The 22695-nt window shown below is 44.8% G+C and overlaps 1 protein-coding gene across 1 annotated transcript in view; it reads left to right on the top strand.

The window, feature by feature from the left end:
• ARHGAP15 (Rho GTPase activating protein 15) overlaps nt 1-22695 on the top strand; it is a 1188983-nt gene that overhangs the window by 15750 nt on the left and 1150538 nt on the right. Inside the window, exon 3 of the mRNA XM_073647243.1 lies at nt 17769-17918. Within this exon, the coding sequence (XP_073503344.1) occupies nt 17829-17918 (90 nt within the window). The 5' untranslated portion in view covers nt 17769-17828. The remainder of the gene's footprint in view (nt 1-17768; nt 17919-22695) is intronic.

The following is a 22695-nucleotide window of genomic DNA, read 5'->3' as shown; positions in this document are numbered from 1 at the left end:
TATAGACCTGATGACGCTGTGCAGCCAGCCAATCACAGTAACGCCCACAACCAACATGGCTGCGACATTACAGAGCATGGCAGGCAATCCCTGCATGTTCATTGGCTCTCTAAAGAGCGCCAAACATGCAGGGAGGGGACCCGAGTTCCCGCCCGAGCAACCCGGAAATACTCGGCGAGCGCCGAGCATCTCAAGCAGTGAGATGCTCGGGTGAGCACCGAGCAGTAGCGAGCATGCTCGCTCATCACTAGATAAGACGTCTCCATAAAACGTTTCCCTGATCAGTGCCACTGATTCAGTTGGCATATATTTTCTGCCCAATTTTCCCCACTGCTAATCCAACTAAAGAGCCCTTATTAAAGTACCAGTCATGGTGCCCTTAACCGCTTCACGGCATGGCCAATTTCTGTTTTTGCGTTTTAGTTTTTTCCTCCCTTTTTCCCAAAGCCATAACTCTTATTTTCCTTTCCACACAGACATATTAGGGCTTGATTTTTGCAGGTCGAGTTGTCCTTTTGAATGACCCCATTCATTTTACCACATAGTGTACTAAAAAAACGGAAAGAAATTTCAAGTGGGGAGAAATTGTGAAAAGAAAAGCAATTCTGACATGGTTTTTGGGGATTTTTTTATGGTGTACATTTTGTGGTAAAAATGACCATGCAATATGATTCTGCTCATCGTTACGATTATGGCGATGCCAAACATATACAGTTTTTTTTATTATTTCAATTGAGAAAAAAATCAGAAGCTGGCAAAATAAGAATTTGGGGGCTTGTGTCACCATTTTCCTCTGAGACCTGCAACATTTTAATTTTTTAGTCAATGGACCTGTGTGATGGCTTATTTTTGCAGGACGAGACAGTGATTTTACTTACACCATTTTGGGATAGATGTGGCATTTTGATCGCTTATTACAGCATTTTTTTTTTGCTTTGCTTCAACCAAAAAAAAAACCATAATTTTGAATTATTGAGTACTTTCTATTTGCGATGTTTACCGATTGGGTAAATTATTTTCATATTTTGATAGCTCTGACTTTTCTGAACTCGGCGATACCACGTATGTGTAATTTTTTAATGTCTATTTTTAATGGGAGAAAAGGTGGGTCATTTGAACTTTTAAGTTTTTCTATTTTTTTCACTATTTTTTATTTTTTTTTATTTTATTTTTTTTACTTTTCACAGTTTTTCTTAGTTCCCTTAGGGGACTTGGAGCTTAAATTGTCCGATCACTTATGCTATAGACAGCTGTATATAGCAAAAATCACTGTCTCCATTGAATCTCAGCCACAGCCAATGGAGCTCTGTAATGACAAGCATGTAGGTCTTCAGCAGACCCCTGGCTGTCATAGGAACCCATCTGCGACCCGCGATCACATCACGGATGCGTTGATGGAATGACGCGCCCCCCTGCCTGTACATGTTAAATGCCGCTGTCAGTGATTGAGAGAAGCATTTAACAGATTAACAATTGCAAGGGGAGTTCCGCAATTGTTAGAGGCTGGTCCTGGCTGTAACACACACCCACTACCTGCTAAGCATGGGGCAGGGTCACCCCATGAACTTGCTCCATACACCAGCTTCCGACAAGTACGGCTCATGTCGTGAAGGGGTTAAAATGTGACAGTGATAATGGAACAAGGCACTGGGGCACGTGCTTTACCCAACTGGGTACACGACATTACATAGATGACACTGGCACACAAGAATTTTACTCTAAAAGCAGGACACTCTTTATGGTCACTTAGGCACACAAGCTTTGCGTTTTCAATAACATACGTAATTAGCAATTTGGGAACAATGTATATACAGAGGCAATCTAGGGCACCATGATGGTTGGCACAAAGTTATAGTAAGCAGCAGAGCAGAAGGTTCATTAGTCTGGCAATCGGTTTGAAAAAAAAACACGTCCCTAGAAAGCCGCTCACTACCCAGAAAGATACAATTAAAGAGTAACCGTCGTTTTAATTTTATTTAATAAATCAATGGTACACATGAAAATAAGCAACTTTGTAATACAGGTTTATCTCACTAAATTAGAATATCATCAAAAAGTTAATTTGTTTCAGTTCTTCAATATGAAAAGTGAACCTCATATATTATATAGAGTCATTACACACAGAGGGATCTATTATATAGAGTCATTACACACAGAGGGATCTATTATATAGAGTCATTACACACAGAGCGATCTATTATATAGAGTCATTACACACAGAGGGATCTATTATATAGAGTCATTACACACAGAGGGATCTATTATATAGAGTCATTACACACAGAGCGATCTATTATATAGAGTCATTACACACAGAGGGATCTATTATATAGAGTCATTACACACAGAGTGATCTATTATATAGAGTCATTACACACAGAGTGATCTATTATATAGAGTCATTACACGCAGAGGGATCTATTATATAGAGTCATTACACACAGAGGGATCTATTATATAGAGTCATTATACACAGAGGGATCTATTATATAGAGTCATTACACACAGAGGTATCTATTATATAGAGTCATTACACACCGAGGGATCTATTATATAGAGTCATTACACACAGAGGGATCTATTATATAGAGTCATTACACACAGAGGGATCTATTATATAGAGTCATTACACACAGAGGGATCTATTATATAGAGCCATTACACACAGAGCGATCTATTATATAGAGTCATTACACACAGAGGGATCTATTATATAGAGTCATTACACACAGAGGGATCTATTATATAGAGTCATTACACACAGAGCGATCTATTATATAGAGTCATTACACACAGAGGGATCTATTATATAGAGTCATTACACACAGAGTGATCTATTATATAGAGTCATTACACACAGAGTGATCTATTATATAGAGTCATTACACGCAGAGGGATCTATTATATAGAGTCATTACACACAGAGGGATCTATTATATAGAGTCATTATACACAGAGGGATCTATTATATAGAGTCATTACACACAGAGGGATCTATTATATAGAGTCATTACACACCGAGGGATCTATTATATAGAGTCATTACACACAGAGGGATCTATTATATAGAGTCATTACACACAGAGGGATCTATTATATAGAGTCATTACACACAGAGAGATCTATTATATAGAGCCATTGCACACAAAGGGATCTATTATATAGAGTCATTATACACAGAGGGATCTATTATATAGAGTCATTACACACCGAGGGATCTATTATATAGAGTCATTACACACCGAGGGATCTATTATATAGAGTCATTACACACAGAGGGATCTATTATATAGAGTCATTACACACAGAGGGATCTATTATATAGAGTCATTACACACAGAGGGATCTATTATATAGAGTCATTACACACAGAGGGATCTATTATATAGAGTCATTATACACAGAGGGATCTATTATATAGAGTCATTACACACCGAGGGATCTATTATATAGAGTCATTACACACCGAGGGATCTATTTCACGTGTTTATTTCTGTTAATGTTGATGATTATGGCTTACAGCCAATGAAAACACAAACGTCATTATCTCAGTAAATTAGAATACTTTATAACAACAGCTTGAAAAATGTTTTTAAAAACCAAAATGTTGTCCTACTGAAATGTATGTTCAGTAAATGCCCTCAATACTTGGTCGGGGTTCCTTTTGCATCAATTACTGCATCAATGCGGCAATGTGTCATGGAGACGATCAGCCTGTGGCACTGATGAGGGGTTATGGAAGCCCAGGTGGCTTTGATAGCAGCCTTCAGCTCGTCCGCATTGTTGGGTCTGGGGTCTCTCATCTTCCTCCTGACAATACCCCATAGATTCTCTATAATAGATTCTCTATGGAGTTAAGGTCAGGCGAGTTTGCTGACAATCAAGCACAGTGATACTGTTGTGTGTAAACCAGGTATTGGTACTTTTGGCAGTGTGGACAGGGGCCAAGTCCTGCAGGAGAATGACATTTCCATCTCCATAAAGCTTGTCGGCAGAGGGAAGCATGAAGTGCTCTAAAACTTCCTGGTAGACGGCTGCTCTGACTTTGGTCTTGATAAAACACCGTGGACCTAAACCAGCAGATGACATGGCTCCCCAAACCATCACTGATTGTGGAAACTTCACACTAGACCTCAAGCAGCTTGGATTGTGGCCTCTCCACTCTTCCTCCAGACTCTGGGACCTTGTGGAGTGTATCAATGACTGCCTTCTGGACATCTGTCAAGTCAGCAGTATTCCCTATGATTGTGGAGCCTACTGAAACCAGGTGTGTGCGCAGGTGTTTTTTGTTAATTATTTTATTTACTGAGATAATGACTTTTGTGTTTTCATTGGCTGTAAGCCATAATCATCAACATTAACAGAAATAAACACTTGGAATAGATCACTCTGTGTGTAATGACTCTATATAATATAGGAGTTTCACTTTTTGTAGTGAAGAACTGAAATCAATTAACTTTTTGATGATATTCTAATTTAGTGAGATACACCTGTATATCTTATCAGGGAAATCTGCTTTTTCTCCACCATTACTGATAATTCATTCTCAAAATTCTCAATTCTAGGGTAAAATCTGTCTTCAGTGAATATAGATTATCCCATTAGTGAGATAGGAGGTGGCAGTTAGCACTCATAAAGTACTATGAGGAGGGAAGAGGAGATATATGCAGAGTTCCTCTCTCTAACCCCCCACCCTCGCCCTTCTACATAGAATCTCATCAGCATCAACTGCCTTAGTAACTGGCCTTAACTATGCATTTTCTCATGATGCATGTAGAGGCAGCTTTTTTCTCTACAGCATGGGAGGAGCTCAGGGACACTGAAGCTGGCTGGATCTAGTAATTTGGTTAGCTTTAGAGTGGTGTGCTCCTTGTCTAGGTAACTGGTGACTCTGAGTTCACTGGGTGGTCAGTAAAAACAATTTTATTTCAAAATCTCTCTGTTCTTGAGAATAAATTGCAATTTTGCTTTATTTTACAGGCACTGTACAATTTTACCCATTTAACAAGTTGAGACAAGACTTTTAAATGCAATGAACACCTTTGCATGTCATTTTTGTTGATTTTTTGCTTTCAAAGTACAGCATTTTGCAACTTCCTAAATAGTCTTCGTAGAAAAGACTATTCTATGAATAGTCTTTCATAGAATAGTCTTTTGCTGCTGCAAAATGTCTGTAAGTCCTTTATCTAGTTGAGGGATCTGAAAAAATGTTACAAATCTATCAGAGCTCCTGTACCTGGTTCTGACTGCTCTCTCTCTCTGTTCTCCCTTTCCCTACACTCAGTGTTACAGATAGCAGAGGGAAGGGAAAGAGATTGTACTCAGATAACCATTATATGGAAATGGGAGAAAACATCCACATTGTCAAGAAAGACAGAGACAACAAGCTGTAAAAAAAGCACATTAAAGAGGAAATAGGTTACTGGAATATGAGCTAATGAACACTGCTCATGTATCTGAAAATGAATAAAAGGAATGAAGACTAAAACAAACTTCAATTTTATTAAATAAAAGGTAACTACTAATGTAGCACCCTGAGGATTCGGCTGCTACAGGGGTATTACACCTCAAGCCAGAGGTGTGATATTCCACTCCCGGGTAAGGATGGAGTGTGGAACTGAGCTCAGTTAGCTGCATGCACTACACACATCCCATTTCCGGAGGACGGACCAATGGTACTCCCACTTAATAATGTGCAGGTACGACCGAGTCTGTCCTTGGCTGGAGTGGGAGGGGGGTGGAACATCCCAGTAGTGTAGGGGCAGATAGGGGGAGCAGCCTGGGTAAAGTTAGGAGCTCATTGGGTGCTGGTCACCTGAGCTCACACATAGAGGGAGTATATAAGGTGGGAACCATCTTAGATCAGGGTCTTTGCAGAGGAGTCTTTTGCAGAAGGCTGGTCAGTCTGTCAGTCTTTTGCAGAGCAGTGGAGGAAAGCAGAGGAGCAGAGCAGCCCCAAGGCCAAGAGTGAGAGAGGAGAAAGAAAGACCCAGTGGGGGAGAAAGAAGGAACTCCAAGAGCCCAAATTAGACCAGAGGGTGAAGAGTTGGCAACAGGGTACCGGATCCCAAGCTGGCAGAGGCTACAGCACACCTTAGCCAGGAACCGGAGGCCGTGGGCAGAATCTGCCACGGCCACCCACTATATCCACCCGGAAGGCAGACCACGCATAGGGTCAGGGAACCCAGAGACAAGGGTTCGCCAACAAGAGGCCCAAGGGAGCCGGACATAGGTGGATCCCTGGTGGGGAAGGCCAGAGACGAGGACAGGACAGAAAGGGAGCTCAGAACCACGCTCCAGAACTACTTGGGGGTTGGCCGAGTCCAGGACCTGGTGGACGCAGCGCGGCTCGGGTGGTCACTCAAGGCCGGAGTGACCGGTACAAGAACAGCAGTAAGTAAAGAACCCTGAACTGCACAACCCGACTCTGACTCTCATTACCATCTTCCCTGCACTTCCACAACCACCATCCTCTGCACCTGACCCCCTGAGGCTATACCCCTCCCGTTGGGGGTTATACTACCTAAGCTGCACAAGCACCATCAGCCTCAGCGGACCCTGCTGCAGCGGCGGCCGTAGTGACCGCAATTCAACGGGTGGCGTAGTCGACATAAAGAACTTTAGTAACATCAGTAAGGACTGCCACACACTGAGCTTGACACCCTGGGCACGGACCGGGTCACAGCCACTCGGAGACTACAACCCCCCATCTGATCCGGCTCCGGGTATCCCCAACAACACTGGCCCAGGGGGCGTGTCAACTTTGGCGTAGTCGGCAGGATAACGTGCCCGCAACAACCGGGTACTGCGTGCCTGAAGAAAAGTACACCGTTACCTCAAAGAGAAGTCTCCTGCCGGTTCCGGAGGGTCCCCGCCATCGGGCCCCATCACAGGTCGTTTCCCGCCGGTTGTCCGCCATTTGCAGCTTTTTCCCGCCATCCATGGAGTTTCCCGCCACTGGGAGACGATTCCCGCCATTTCCGAAGATTTCCCGCCTTGGAAGAGCGGACGCCATTATGGGCGTGCCAGAGGGTGGCAAGAGGCCACCTCCCATCGTGGGCCAGGTCGAAGAATGGCGCCAAAAGCGGAAACCGCGCCCACCAACAGAGACTGTGATGCTGGAAGTGTCCATCAGCGTAAGAGAACTGCTCCTGGAACTGACAATCACAAAGTTGACCCGGGACCACCCTCGATGTGGGCGGAGACAGAACAAGAGAACAAAGATGGGTGTCGCCTGGAGCAGTCTGGAGAGAGCGCACCCGGAGACAAGACGTCTGGAGGGAGAGCCAGGCAGCACCGACCCAGCGGTCAGGAGCCTGATGCGGGCCGCCACTCCAGGCAGCACCGACCCAGTGGTCAGGAGCCTGTTGCAGGTCGCCACTCCAGAAGGCCTGCTGGAGATCCTAACACAGCTCCCCCGAGATCGGGAGTGTGCACAGACTGCGCTGGAGGGCCTCGCACAGAGGTTGGCCCGGGTGCAGCGGGAGACGTTGGCGGAGTGGAGCCGAGAGATGGCCCAGCAGATCGAGACTCGTCAGCGGAGCACGCCACCCGAGACGAGGAGACAGACTGCCTCTGAGGATGGCGCAGGAGGAATGAAGGCAGGAGACGGCGCCGAGAAGGGAGCCGAACGAATGGAGGCAGGTAAAGGGGACGTCACTACCCCGAGCCGGGAAACCGCGTGCCTGCCCCAGCTCCCCGTCGCAGAGCCCGAAATTCCCCCTGCCGTGCCCGTCGCCGCAACGTCACCGCCGCAGACTAGGCCTCAAACGGAAGCCGCGACCCCTGTGACGTCACACGCCTCGACCCCGAGCGTGGCCAAGCAGGAAGTACCATCGGCCTGGTCGCAAGGCCTAGTACCCCCGGGCGACGCAATACCAACAGCGCCCCCTACCTCCGCGGAGCCCCCGGCCTGGTCGCAGGGCCAAGTAACACAGGGCGCCACCGTTCTTACGGTGCCCTTTACTTTCAAGGTGCCCCAAGCCTGGCCGCAAGGCCTGGTTAACCCGGGCGCCGCTACCACCACGGCACCCATAACACCTAAAGTACCGCACCTGGGTGAGGACCTGTTCGCCCAGCATACGTGCCCGGATGGGCAGCCCTTCGTATGGCCCCAGGAATACATCCAGCTGGAGCTGCAAAAAGCAAGGGCCATGTGCGAACCCCTGATTCCGGCTCCAAAGCCCATAAAGAGGATCTCGCCCCCGCTAGAAGAGACCCAGTTTGAGTGGGATCCCACCGGAGAAGACCTCATGGGGTTCACTCAGGAGACTCGGGCAGCCGCAGCGGAGCGTGCAGAGTGCTGCCGCCAGCAGCTCGAGGTCTTTGAGAGGGAGCGGAGAGAGAGGCGGGTCCGGGAACAACAAGCCCAAATAAGGAGCGCGGAGCAGAAGAGCCGGACCAGGAGAAACCCCCGTGCAGCGCATGGTCCCCGTACCATCGGGACTGTGATAAAGTTCAATCTGCAGCATGGGTGGGGTTTCATCAGGGATCACCGCACCCCAGGCGACGTCTTCGTGACCAGGAGAGACGTTGAGTCCCACCTACCGGAGGGACACAGAGGTCGTGACCTGTATGTAGGGGACGAGGTCACCTTCACCCGGCACAAGTGTGCCAAAGGACCCTACGCCCTCCATGTGCATCGCCTGACGGAGGAGGAGCTGCGGTGTGAGGAGGAGCAAGAAGACCCGGACGGGTCTGAAACTGAAACTGACCACAAAGAAAGAGCAGGAGGACGCCGTCGTTGAGTACGGTAGTGAAGAGACTGTATAAAGTTACCCGTTAGGGTATATGCCATGCTGCTAATTTAAATATGGTCCCCGTTGGGACAAGTGTGAACTGTTCCAGTGTGTCCCATTTCCCCACTGACCGAGGACTGAGAGCGGTCATCCCTTTCCTAATACCTGGCCGAGGACTGAGAGCGGCCATATCCCCTTGTATATAGTTGCGCTTCCTAAAGCGCCCCCTACCGGTTTTATAGGAAACCGTGTTTCTTCAAGAGACTGTCGCACTTTACCCGGTCACAAGTTGCACCGTGACCGGAGGTACCAGAAGACAAGAATGTTTTTATGAAAAGTTTTTATGAAAAGTTTTATATGATAGTTTATTATGTTGTTTATGAAAAAAAAAAATGTATGTTTGTGGATGTTGTTTATATCTTACAGCCCGAGGACGTGCTGTGATTTACCAGGGGGAAATGTAGCACCCTGAGGATTCGGCTGCTACAGGGGTATTACACCTCAAGCCAGAGGTGTGATATTCCACTCCCGGGTAAGGATGGAGTGTGGAACTGAGCTCAGTTAGCTGCATGCACTACACACATCCCATTTCCGGAGGACGGACCAATGGTACTCCCACTTAATAATGTGCAGGTACGACCGAGTCTGTCCTTGGCTGGAGTGGGAGGGGGGTGGAACATCCCAGTAGTGTAGGGGCAGATAGGGGGAGCAGCCTGGGTAAAGTTAGGAGCTCATTGGGTGCTGGTCACCTGAGCTCACACATAGAGGGAGTATATAAGGTGGGAACCATCTTAGATCAGGGTCTTTGCAGAGGAGTCTTTTGCAGAAGGCTGGTCAGTCTGTCAGTCTTTTGCAGAGCAGTGGAGGAAAGCAGAGGAGCAGAGCAGCCCCAAGGCCAAGAGTGAGAGAGGAGAAAGAAAGACCCAGTGGGGGAGAAAGAAGGAACTCCAAGAGCCCAAATTAGACCAGAGGGTGAAGAGTTGGCAACAGGGTACCGGATCCCAAGCTGGCAGAGGCTACAGCACACCTTAGCCAGGAACCGGAGGCCGTGGGCAGAATCTGCCACGGCCACCCACTATATCCACCCGGAAGGCAGACCACGCATAGGGTCAGGTAACCCAGAGACAAGGGTTCGCCAACAAGAGGCCCGAGGGAGCCGGACATAGGTGGATCCCTGGTGGGGAAGGCCAGAGACGAGGACAGGACAGAAAGGGAGCTCAGAACCACGCTCCAGAACTACTTGGGGGTTGGCCGAGTCCAGGACCTGGTGGACGCAGCGCGGCTCGGGTGGTCACTCAAGGCCGGAGTGACCGGTACAAGAACAGCAGTAAGTAAAGAACCCTGAACTGCACAACCCGACTCTGACTCTCATTACCATCTTCCCTGCACTTCCACAACCACCATCCTCTGCACCTGACCCCCTGAGGCTATACCCCTCCCGTTGGGGGTTATACTACCTAAGCTGCACAAGCACCATCAGCCTCAGCGGACCCTGCTGCAGCGGCGGCCGTAGTGACCGCAATTCAACGGGTGGCGTAGTCGACATAAAGAACTTTAGTAACATCAGTAAGGACTGCCACACACTGAGCTTGACACCCTGGGCACGGACCGGGTCACAGCCACTCGGAGACTACAACCCCCCATCTGATCTGGCTCCGGGTATCCCCAACAACACTGGCCCAGGGGGCGCGTCACTAACATATGTCAAAACATTTTTTTCCATGTCGTTGGTATTAAAAGGTTATTCCAAAAAAAACAAGTTATCATCTGCCCATAGAATAGGGGTAAATTGCTGATTGCTGGGGGTTCAACCACTGGAACCCCCAGTGATCCCAAGAATTGGGCTATAGAAGCATGAGAATAGGCATTGGAGCCCCATCTTGACTCTAGTTAAGGTGCATATCCTCGACCTTCCCTCCATTCATTGTCAACTGCTGGAGGAAGCCAAGAACAAGGCTCCAGAAGACAATGAATGGAGTGGAAGTCAAGCATGCTACATTCTTGGAGTTCCAGTGCCTCAATATTGGGATTGCTTAGAGTTCCTGTGATCAGCAAGTTATCCCCTATCCTGTATATAAGAGATAACTAGTTACTCTGGGAATAACCTTTTAAGGAATCCATAAAATTGTGCGGCATAATATTGCTGTAAATACTCCATTGTGGGAGTGCAATATACACAATTGCCAAGGAGTGATAGGTCATCCAACTCTGGAGAAATCACTATAGTTCATTACTGTAAGATGAGCATAGGAACACAAAATCTATGAATATACAGTGCTAAGGTACTAATACTCACATCCTCAATAAAGTGCCAATCAGAGTGTACCAAGAACACTGCAAGCCACACTACTACACAACAATCCCAACATGATCTCATTTACAGTGCCAGACAAGTGCCCCATAACAGTCTTTTACAGTGCCAGACCAGTAACCTAATAAAAGCTTATTTTACAGTGCCAGGCCAGTAAACCATAACAGTCTTTTACAGTGACAAACCAATACCCCATAACAGTCTCCTTTACTGTGATAGACCAATACCCCATAACAGTCTTTTACAGTGCCAGGCCAGTACCCAATAACAGTCTTTAACACTGCCAAATCAGTACCCCATAAGTCTCTTTTACAGTGCCAGACCAGTACCCCATAAGTCTCTTTTACAGTGCCAGACCAGTACCCCATAACAGTCTCCTTTACAGTGCCAGACCAGTACCCCATAACAGTCTCCATTACAGTGCCAGACCAGTACCCCATAAGTCTCTGTCACGCAAGGTGTAGGAAAGACTAAGTGCAACACGAAGGGAAGAGGTGAAGGGAGCCCAGACACTAGGGAAAGGGGGAGTGGAGACCTCCTAGGCTGATCTGATAACACCATGTCTTCGCTAACGTCCCTATATTGGTTCCTCACCAATCGCCGCACAGGAACCCAAACTCTGTATTTCCCTAGAGCTTGGCCCTGGATAGGGAAGGGGGGATGAGCACTAGTAATTCCCCACTAACAACTAAAGACAACAAGGGAGACAAACACGAGGGAAAGTAATTTAGCTTGAGCCGACTTCAGAGAGATTACACCAAACGTCATCCAGGCACCAGAGGGGAAGTAAGCAGACCGCAACAGCTCCAAGCCTTAATAGAGCATGTGAACATCACAGGCACCTCCCTGTAGCAAACAAAGTATTTAAACACCCAGGCCTAGCTGTCAATTAGCAGAAGGGAGGTAGCCGCTGGGTCCTAGAGTGAGACAGATCTAAGAATGTTTCTGTAATGCCAAACGAAGAGATCTTCTGCAACCAACTGCAGGGCGACTCTCTGTCACATCCGACACACCCGTGACAGTCTCCTTTACAGTGCCAAACCAGTACCCCATAACAGTCTCCTTTACAGTGCCAGACCAATACCCCATAATAGTGTAGAGAGATGGACAAGCGAGACTAAGTAACTGTAAGCTAACACCACCCTTTGCTAGAACAAACTGAAAGTGAGAGTAAAACAAAGAATTGTGTTAGCAGGAACCAAATGGTGCTAGGAGATTTGCAGGGGAAGCAATATTGTGTGCTGCACCTGATCAGGTGACCCAGAGGGTTTCCTGGGTATAAAAGCTCTGTGTGACAGATCTCAGGGGGCTTTTGGCTCCAAAAAACGCAAGGTGTGGATGTGCACCGAAGAAGACGCTGCAGCCAGGGATTTGGCGCCAAGCTACAGAGCAGAGCAGACATGCTCTAGAGGTGCTGCAGAGCCCAGTGTGACAGGCCTCAGCCGGAGGCTTGCATCACCTAAGTGCCAGACACCGCCTGGTAAGGTTCGGACCCCTCCCAGAAATGCCCCGAGTTCTGCGCATGTTGACCAGAGCCAGGACCCATGCTCTGCACTGATTAAGTTCCCAGGATCGGACGTCGCCTGTCAAGAGTAGAGTTCTGGAGCTCCTTGCCCCAATGCTGAGATACTACAGTCAACGGTCAAGCCGAAAAGAGCTGAGATAAGACTGCGACAGGATAGGCCGCGCCAGCAGTAGTGGAGGAACAGCGCGAATGAGCACTTTCACCTGCGGTACCGTGGACAGTTGGGATTAGGACTTCAGGTTGGGAGGGGATCGGTTGGTGTGTGGGAGTCTCAGCGGGATTTTATTGACTATATCCGAAAGATTTGCAGCCTAGCGGGAAGAACCGATGACCCCCGCTAAGGCCATATAGATAGAAAGTGAACTCACGTGGTGACTCCCACGACTGGGTGCATCACATTATAGAAAAGAACTTTACTGTTACAATCTGAAAGATTCCTTTTGTTAATTCAAGTTATTGTTGATTTCCATTGTTACTAATCCCTTTAAAATAATTGTTATACATATAAAGTGGTTATATAAACCTCTGACTGTTCCTACCTCGTGGTCACTTTGCGCTGCATTGCAGAACCTGTGTTACAATAGTCTCATTTACAGTGCTAGACCAGTACTCCTTATCAGTCTCCTTTACAGTGCCAGATGAGTACCCCATAACAATGTCCAAAGAAGAAGGAACCGACAGCACTCAGCAAAATGGATGCCCGTTGACTCCAAGGAACCACCTTGGAAAAATTGCAGTATATAAAAGAAAAAAACACCAATCCAGGGTGTTCAAGATATCAAAATGGCAGTTTATTCTGCCAGATTACTTTTTAATGTTTCGACCGTTGGCCGGTCTTTATCAAGTATGGTTACAACCCACAATGTGTGCACTTATATAGTGAGGTCTGGCAGAATAAACTACAATTTTGATATCTTGAACACCCTGGATTGGACGCTATTTTTTCTTTTATATTGAGTACCCAATAACAGTCTTTCACAGTGACAGACCAGCACCCCATAACAGTCTCATTTACAGTGTCAGACGAGTATCCTCTAACAGTCTCCTCTACAGTGCCAGATCAGTATCCTCTAACAGTCTCCTCTACAGTGCCAGACCAGTATCCTCTAACAGTCTCCTCTACAGTGCCAGACCAGTATCCTCTAACAGTCTCCTCTACAGTGCCAGACCAGTATCCTCTAACAGTCTCCTCTACAGTGCCAGACCAGTATCCTCTAACAGTCTCCTCTACAGTGCCAGACCAGTATCCTCTAACAGTCTCCTCTAACAGTCTCCCAGTCTCCTCTACAGTGCCAGACCAGTATCCTCTAACAGTCTCCTCTACAGTGCCAGACCAGTATCCTCTAACAGTCTCCTCTACAGTGCCAGACCAGTATCCTCTAACAGTCTCCTCTACAGTGCCAGACCAGTATCCTCTAACAGTCTCCTCTACAGTGCCAGACCAGTATCCTCTAACAGTCTCCTCTACAGTGCCAGACCAGTATCCTCTAACAGTCTCCTCTACAGTGCCAGACCAGTACCCCATATCACGGCTAGTTGCAGCATTCTCAGATTGCTGTCAAGCACAGTAGCCATAAAGTATTTGCAACATTTTCCCTACATCCTCATCAGTCAGCATGGCTGATACAGTTTCCGCCAATATTTGATCTGTGTTGTAAAGTTGTGTTATGCAAACCAAGATTCTTCTACTATTGCATAACTACAACTCTCAGCATGTTGGGTGATGTAGTCTTTGTGCTGGCGAACCACAGGTCACAGACAACTGCTCTATAAGTTCTTCCAAACCTTTTGTTAAAAATGATGGTACAATGGAGCAACGTTCACAAAAGGGCATGGTCACCCTCATATGGGGTCTGTAATAAGAGTGAGAACACGATGAATATGAGACCTGGACAGTTTAATGACTGAAAGTGAAACGACTTATACAGTGAGACAGATATGAACGTATTTGTGGTGGGAAAGGGATCGTGACAAAAAGTGAAACCCTGCATGCAGCGAGGCGGACACAAAGGTAACTCCACCTAAACCACAAAAATTAGTCCTAATGAAGGTTGATGAGCATGGTGCAATAGAACAATATAAAGCCTCGGTCACCGTCATCCATTATCGGAGGACACAATTAATGCCTTTATTCCATATGTTTATGCATGCACAGATCTAGCAGACCTGCATAACTTATAGCATTATCCCAATGTGTTTTCTGTGGTTGCAAAAAAAGATAAAACTTGTTTACTATTTACTGTTAGAAAAGATAAACAATTCATTAACTCTGCTACATCTGCATTAATTTACATCAGTGTTGTTTATGCAGTTTATATACATTTGAAGGGTTATTCCAGACTTCTCACTTCCTCGTCCGTGGTCTCAGGCACTAATGATGTGGTGCGGTGTCTATTGTGTGCTTGGCAGTTATGGTGTATCTGTCTTATACTACTTAATAGGACTGACCATGCATGAGACCTGTCAAGTGTCCGACCAACACCACGTCAGTAAGTAGCGCCTCTCACCTCCCATTGTGGAAAGTGAAATATACAGGATAATCAATCTCATCAAAAGGAGCCAATTTGGGGAAGCTGCCGTGAGCCAGACAATGCAGTATTGCAAGCTGGTCATTACATGAGGATATGGTCAGAAGTTACCCATAACTAAAACATTTTTTCATGAATTTCAACATAGTAGTGTGAAAGGCCCTAGATGTGCACTAGAGATGCACAAGAAAACTCTGCCTCACCTGCAAATATAAGATTGTATTAAAAAAAAATTATGTGCTGATATGTTTGGAAGGATATTGGATAACATTAAGGGGCACGTTCTAGAGGTACTGACGCTCCTTGTAGCGATACAGCGGATATAGAGAATCTTATAGGCAATGCTTCCATCTAGATCATACATGTCAAACTCTGGCCTGTGGGCCAAATCTGGCCCGCAGGGTGGTTTTATTTGGCTTGTGACACCAGAACCACCACTATTATGTGGGGCCCATTATTCTGTATGGAGGACTATGTGGGGCCCATTATTCTGTATGGAGGACTATGTGGTGCCCATTATTCTGTATGGCGGACTATGTGCGGCCATTATACTGTATGGAGGACTATGTGGGGCCCATAATACTGTATGGATGACTATGTGGGGACCATTATTCTGTATGAAGGACTATGTGGGGCCATTATTCTGTATGGAGGACTATGTGGGGCCCATAATACTGTATGGAGGACAATGTGGGGCCCATTATTCTGTATGGAGGACTATGTGGGGCCCAGTATACTGTATGGAGGACTATGTGAGGCCCATAATACTGTATGGAGGACTATGTGGGGCCCATTATTCTGTATGAAAGACTATGTGGGGCCCATAATAGTGTATGGATGACTATGTGGGGCCCATTATTCTGTATGAAGGACTATGTGGGGCCATTATTCTATATGGAGGGCTATGTGGGGCCCATTATTCTGTATGAAGGACTATGTGGCGCCCATTATTCTGTATGGAGGACTATGTGAGGCCCATAATACTGTATGGAGGACTATGTGGGGCCCATTATTCTTTATGAAAGACTATGTGGGGCCCATAATACTGTATTGATAACTATGTGGGGCCCATTATTCTGTATGAAGGACTATGTGGGGCCATTATTCTGTATGGAGGACTATGTGGGGCCATTATTCTGTATGGAGGACTATGTGGGGCCCATTATTCTGTATGGAGGACTATGTGGGGATTATTATTAAGTATGAAGGACTATGTTGGGCCCATTACACTGTATAGAGGACTATCTGGGGACCAAAATACTGTATGGAGGACTATGTGAGGCCATTATACTGCATGGAGGACTATGTAGGGCCATTATGGTGTATGGAGGACTATGTTGGGCCATTATTCTGTATGAAGTACTATGTGAGGCCCATTATTCTGTAAGGAGGACTTTGTGGGGCCGATAAAACTGTATGGAGGACTATGTGGGACCCATTATACTGTATGGAGGACTATGTGGGGCCATTATTCTGTATGGAGGACTATGTGGGGCCATTATTCTGTATGGAGGACTCTATGTGGCTTATTATACTGTATGGAGGACTATATGGGGCCATTATACTGTATGTAGGACTATGTGGGACCCATTATTCTGTATGGAGCACTATGTGGGGCCATTATACTGTATGGAGGACTATGTGAGGCTTTTATACTGTATGGAGGATTATGTAGGGCCATTATACTGTATGGAGGACTATGTGGGCCTATTATTGTATATGGAGGACTATGTGGGCCCATTATTCTGTATGGAGGACTATGTTGGGACCATTATTCTGTATGGAGAACAATGTGGGGCCCATTATTCTGTATGGAGGACTTTGTGGGGCCCATTATACTGTATGGAGGATTATGTGGGGAGCATTATTCTGTATGGAGGACTATGTGGTGCCCATTATACTGTATGGAGCACTATGTGGGGCCCATTATTCTGTATGGAGGATGATGTGGGGCCCATTATTCTGTATGGAGGATTATGTGGGGAGCATTATTCTGTATGGGGGACTATGTGGGGCCCATTATACTGTATGGAGGACTCTGTGGTGCCCATTATTCAGTATGGAGGACTTTGTGGGGCCCATTATACTGTATGGAGGACTATGTGGGGCCCATTATTCTGTATGGAGGATGATGTGGGGCCCATTATTCTGTATGGAGGATTTTGTGGGGCCTATTATAGAATATACTGGTTGACTCGTGACTTTGTCCAAGTTTTTGATTGTGGCCTTCTGTGTATTTGAGTTTTACATCCCTGATCTAGAAGAAAGAACCCTATGTCTCCAGTTCTAGCAACATCTAATGCTTAAAAGAGCCTTTATTCTGACTCCAGATTTGCGCCAATCCAGTTACACATCTATAGGAAGCTGTTTCAGTGTAAAATAAGAGACCAGTTGATTGAGATTCTTAGATGTAGCTCTTTGCGGCTACTGATTCTGTTTGTTGGGGTCCAACTGGAAGATGGAGTTTTAATGCAAATTAGATCTTCTTCTGAAGTGAGAAAACTGCTCCTCTTGTGCCTTTACTGCAGTCATCCAACCTCTATGCTATACATTTTCATTGGTACATGGCAATAACTCAAAACTGCAAATATATATATATATTTTTTTTAAAGAGTGGTATTATTTAATTGCTATTATTATATCTGTTTTTTTATTTTTATCTTTAGAAGCCACCGGAATCTCCACAAGAGAAACCACCGATTGTACGAAATGCGGGTGCTGTACAAATGAGGATCAAAAGTGCCAATTTACAACATGAACGACTGAGCCAGAGCAAATCTATGGTCCTTATTGATCCCATAGAAGCCACCAAGCCGGTAAGAGCAAACATTGTTACCGATATATACCAATATCTTGAGTTTGTGCAAAAAAAAAAAAATACACGAAATACAAGGTGCACCAAATAAGGTCCCCAACAATGACTTTGTGGGTCTTTACATTCTTGAACTGCACTGGCGGACTCAAACTGAAAAGGACCCCTGTGGAAAAACAATATATGGGCCCTATGCAGCCCAAGAGCTCATCATAATGCACAAATCCACCTGCTTTGGAGGTAGAAATGGCCCCTCTTACCTCTTGGGTTGGTGTCCGGTCGCTCAGGTTGCACCAATGATTCGTCCACCCCTGTTGGACTGCATACCTTAGTCCAACCAGAATTGACTGGTATTGAACGCTAGTCTCCCAGCTCTACGGACCATATCCAGGTCTACTTCTAATGACTGTACATGTTAAACTATGGTCAAGGACTCCTGGTTATCTCCATAGGTCCCGAAGTGGCAGAGCCCCATTGTGAGAACTTAGACTTAGCAAACAATCTAATTTTTCTGTACCCTAAATCTTTAGACGGTCATGATGAATCTTTTGTGGAAGAAATAAGCCAACAGGAAAAATACATAGATTGAATAGTCATTGTGAGGACCTCAGACAGAACTCCACACCATATGGAGATGCATGTTGACGTCTCCAAAGGTGACCAGATGTGCTTCAGATTTAATAAGCGCCTACTTCATTTAGTTCCGAATTTCTGCAACTAGAATTGCAATTTATTTATCACATCTGCTCTTGGGCCCAATGCAAATCCATAGCTGGGCCCCATCTTTAACTCATCGTTTATAGTATTTGTCTTCTTTTATGGCACAAATGGACTTTTTAACCACCCTCAGGTTACAAAACCAAAATGTGACCACAACCGCTCTGTCCTTTATGCCCCATTTAGTACCATCATGTAAGGGTGAAGTGAGCCTTTCTGTAATATGTTTTGCCTATGTGAATATTCTCACTGTTTTCCTCCCTTATCACTGCTTTTAGTTAATCCTATGTAAAGAGTTTATCATGCTAATATTACCTGTTACCCCTGGATGACTCTGATGAAGCAAAAACCAGGATGAGGTGACATAGTCTATATATGTTTACATACATTAGCTTATAGATATGGCTGTACAATGCATTAAAGAGGTTGTCAACTGCCTAGCATAATAATGATTAAAAAAAATATATCACTTGCATACCAAACTCCCCGCCACTCCTCAGTATATGGCTACATTGACACATCCGTGGGAGTGCTATATCCCCTGAGAAATGGACTGAATTTTTACACTGGTATCTTCTTGGCTGCATCTTAGTTGCTTCCTACTTGCATCATTTTTTTATTACTTTTTTTCACTGAAGCAGATAGACTTTCTGAACTTTTTATACACTGACTCTAAAAGAGATTGTCCAGGCTTGTGACTGCTTGTGACTGCAGACTTGTGAATCCTCACAACATGCATAGTGCGCACTGTCCAGATTCTCCAGTGCTAGCAGGAAGCGGGAAGTCATATGACCACAAGTATGTAATATGCACACATGCGGTCACGTGCCAGCTAGACATGCACAGCCATGCTCAATACAAGTGAATTGAGTGAGTCTGGACACGTCTAGTCGGAATGTGGCCGGAAGTATGCAAATCGCTTACTTCCGGTTACATGACTTTCTTCTCCTGGCACCGGCGACTCCTGACAGTGCGTACTATGTGGATTCAGAAGTCTGCAGTCATATAGAGTCACTGCAGACTTTAACCCCAAGCCTGGACAACCCCTTTAACAATGTATCAGTTAAAATGAATGAAACTCAGATGGAGCTCAGAAGTACAAAGTCTGTCTCCCTAGTTTCCTCGAGCTCCATAGACTTTAGTGATCAAGTCTGTTCCGTGAAATGGATGAGAATAGGACAAGCTCTGAGTCTCAAAGATCGGAAACATGGATCCATTTTTAAAAGTGATGTGTGTATGGAACACTATGGGTCAGTGTGCCGTCTGAGAAAAAATTAGACAGCACATAGATGTGTGTATACAGCCTTACTGCCAGTGTCCCTACCTTGGTTTCCTTCCATCTTCTATCGTAGAGAGCATTTGTTGATAGTTATATCTGCCTTCGAAGAGACAGTCTCTAGCTTCCTCTTCCAGCTCGGAAAGAACGTGTCCACTGCAGACAAAATAAGACTGGCAGGATCTACCAGCACCAGTACTGAGCAGGGATGCCAACTTGACTTTTTATTTTTTCTAGACAGCTTATCAAAAAAATCAAGGGACAGACAATATTTTTCATGGACACATTGGAAAACCATAAAAAAAAATCATTTAGTGATACATGTCTACATCCCAAAATTCTGATATTAAGAAATCGGCTGCATTCACTGTAAATTGCAAAATGATCATTACATTCAAAATAATGTATTAAGTTTCTTTAACTTCAAATAAATCATATATAAATTTTTATGACCAGAGCAAAAAAAGTGGCCAATTTTAACAGACCATCCTGGAATTTCTGTACGGTTGTCAATCTTGGCCCAAAGAAGTGTTAGGGGTCTGTATGTATTTATTTTTTTAGAACCAAGGGTCCAATTTTAAAATAACTTTCAGTATTGAACAGCTTCTTCAAACACAACAGTCCATGATTCTGAGTAAAGAAAAATTATCCAAAAATTCAATTTTATGCTGGTTGTCGTTCAATAATACATAAAGTTACATATTAATTGGTCGCGTGGATTTGAGTCCGCCATTGTTCATTCCCAGTTTGTAGGTATTGCTCTTTTATTGACAGCAATAGTTGATCGGGACGAATACCTTACAAAAAGTTGAAAAGTTAAGTATATTTAATGAAGCCAAACATATTTTATTGCCTGTGTTTAACAAAAGGCACCCGGCTGCCGTTGTTTTTTGACAAGCATGAAAACATCACAGCGTGAGGCTGCAAAAAGGAATTATGTCGAGAAATTACAAGTGATCCATTTCGCAATGAATTATCCACCTCAATAGCCTGCAGAACTCAGCTACCAATTAACACCTACTTTATTACATGTTGGGATATACTTAATAACTTTCATGTGTTTCTGCACTATTACCTTGACGGATGCCTCTTGTACAATTAGGCATAATTGGCATATCAATATGCAAAAGTTAAAAAGATTAACCCTCTTAAAACTAATGAGCATTTCTGTATCCAGCTGCTAAATGAGACAAAATTAGCATTTTTCACTTTTGGATAGGATTTTATCATGCAGTTTTTCATTGTTGACATTACCTTGTTATATAAGCTCAGGTTTTTTTTTTGGCAAAATATTCAGGATAATTAGAGGTAAATGAGTTTGAAGCTGCAAAAAAGAAAAAAAAAAGTTATTTGCAACTAAGGAGTAGGGCAAAAAGGTTGTCTGTGTCCCCGTGATACCTGCGACATTACGGGAGATGGGACCGCTATGGAGTTCTGCCAGTTGCATTGGAAAAGCCGAACAGAAACAAACTTGACATGTTATTGCTGTATCGGATGGCAGATGTAATGCATATACTGTTTAATTATTTTTGGCAAATGCACAATGTATTTTTCTATACAAATAGTCTGAGGTGGATTGCAGCAACAAGCATTAATATGGAACCACGCTGATTCCTAGCATAGATCAAAGATTGATGGGCGGCTGCTTCGGTTTTAGGAGAACCCCCTGGTGTTGGCAGAGCTGTCACAGCGATTACTGAGAACAGGACTAGGACAGTTGATGGCCTCGACAGTATGGCATAAATGTCATATAGTAATTCTAAATGAGTATTAGGATTGCCGTCATAATTATTTATAAGAGCCATTTTCTGCATTGCGGCATTGAGGAGATACATCACTAAGCAGGATCATTCTCCGCAAAACACATTTAGATACATTTATAACAGATTTTCTTTTTCGGTCTCTTTTTTTTTTTTCTTGGTGAATTATCAACTATGAAATCATTTTCAACGTTTTTTAGGAGAACTATAGTTAAGGGAAACGTACAATATTGCTGGGGTTCTCATCTCCCATCAGTCTGAATTGATGGTGGTAGATCTATAGGGGCTTTAGCCCCCTCCGGTAGAAGAGCAGTGCAGAAAAGCTATAGGATATCATATGACTCAGTTGGCAATCATTCCTCCATGATCTGTTTTGCAGCTCATTGCCTAAAGAACCAGATACAGATGTTGTATAGCTTAATGGCTCAGTGGTTAGCTCTGTACTATATATAGGGCAGCATGGTGGCTCAGTGGTTAGCACTGTTGCTTTGCAGCGCTGAGGTGCTGGATTCAAATCCCACCATGGCCAACATCAAGGAGTTTGTATGTTCTCCCCACGTTTGCATGGGTTTCCTCCAGGTTCTCTGATTTCCTCCCATACTCCAAATATAGGGAATGTAGTTTGTGAGCCCCAATGAGGACAGTGATGATAATATCTCTAAAGCACTGTGGAATTAATGGCGCTATTAGTAAATATAATAAGTAACATGCTCAGTGCTTACAAGTTCTTTCCATTAGAGCTTGAAAGCACTTTACTAAAGCTGTCCGGGATCTCTGGAGTGCACTGTTAGCTCCTGATCCTGGCCAGCTGCAGTGCCATTGTGCTTCCAATGCTGTAGAGGCAATACTTTAATTTTCTAACATAAGAATAAAATCCCAGGAACATAGGTGATTTCCTTCAAGAATTTTGAAAATATATATTTTTTGCATTTGACTGGTCAAGGCACTTCCTGATTTTACCAGCATTTAATGGCTTATAGTGTCTGTGGAGAATCGACATTCAATAGGAGTGTATTTCAGAAGCTTAC

The sequence above is a fragment of the Phyllobates terribilis genome, unplaced genomic scaffold (genome assembly GCF_046119375.1).
Source record: "Phyllobates terribilis strain yellow unplaced genomic scaffold, ASM4611937v1 Scaffold_9__5_contigs__length_417890890, whole genome shotgun sequence".
In the NCBI taxonomy this organism is placed as follows: domain Eukaryota; kingdom Metazoa; phylum Chordata; class Amphibia; order Anura; family Dendrobatidae; genus Phyllobates; species Phyllobates terribilis.
Note: the sequence above shows the minus strand (reverse complement) of the source record. Positions and strands in the feature narration are given on the sequence as shown.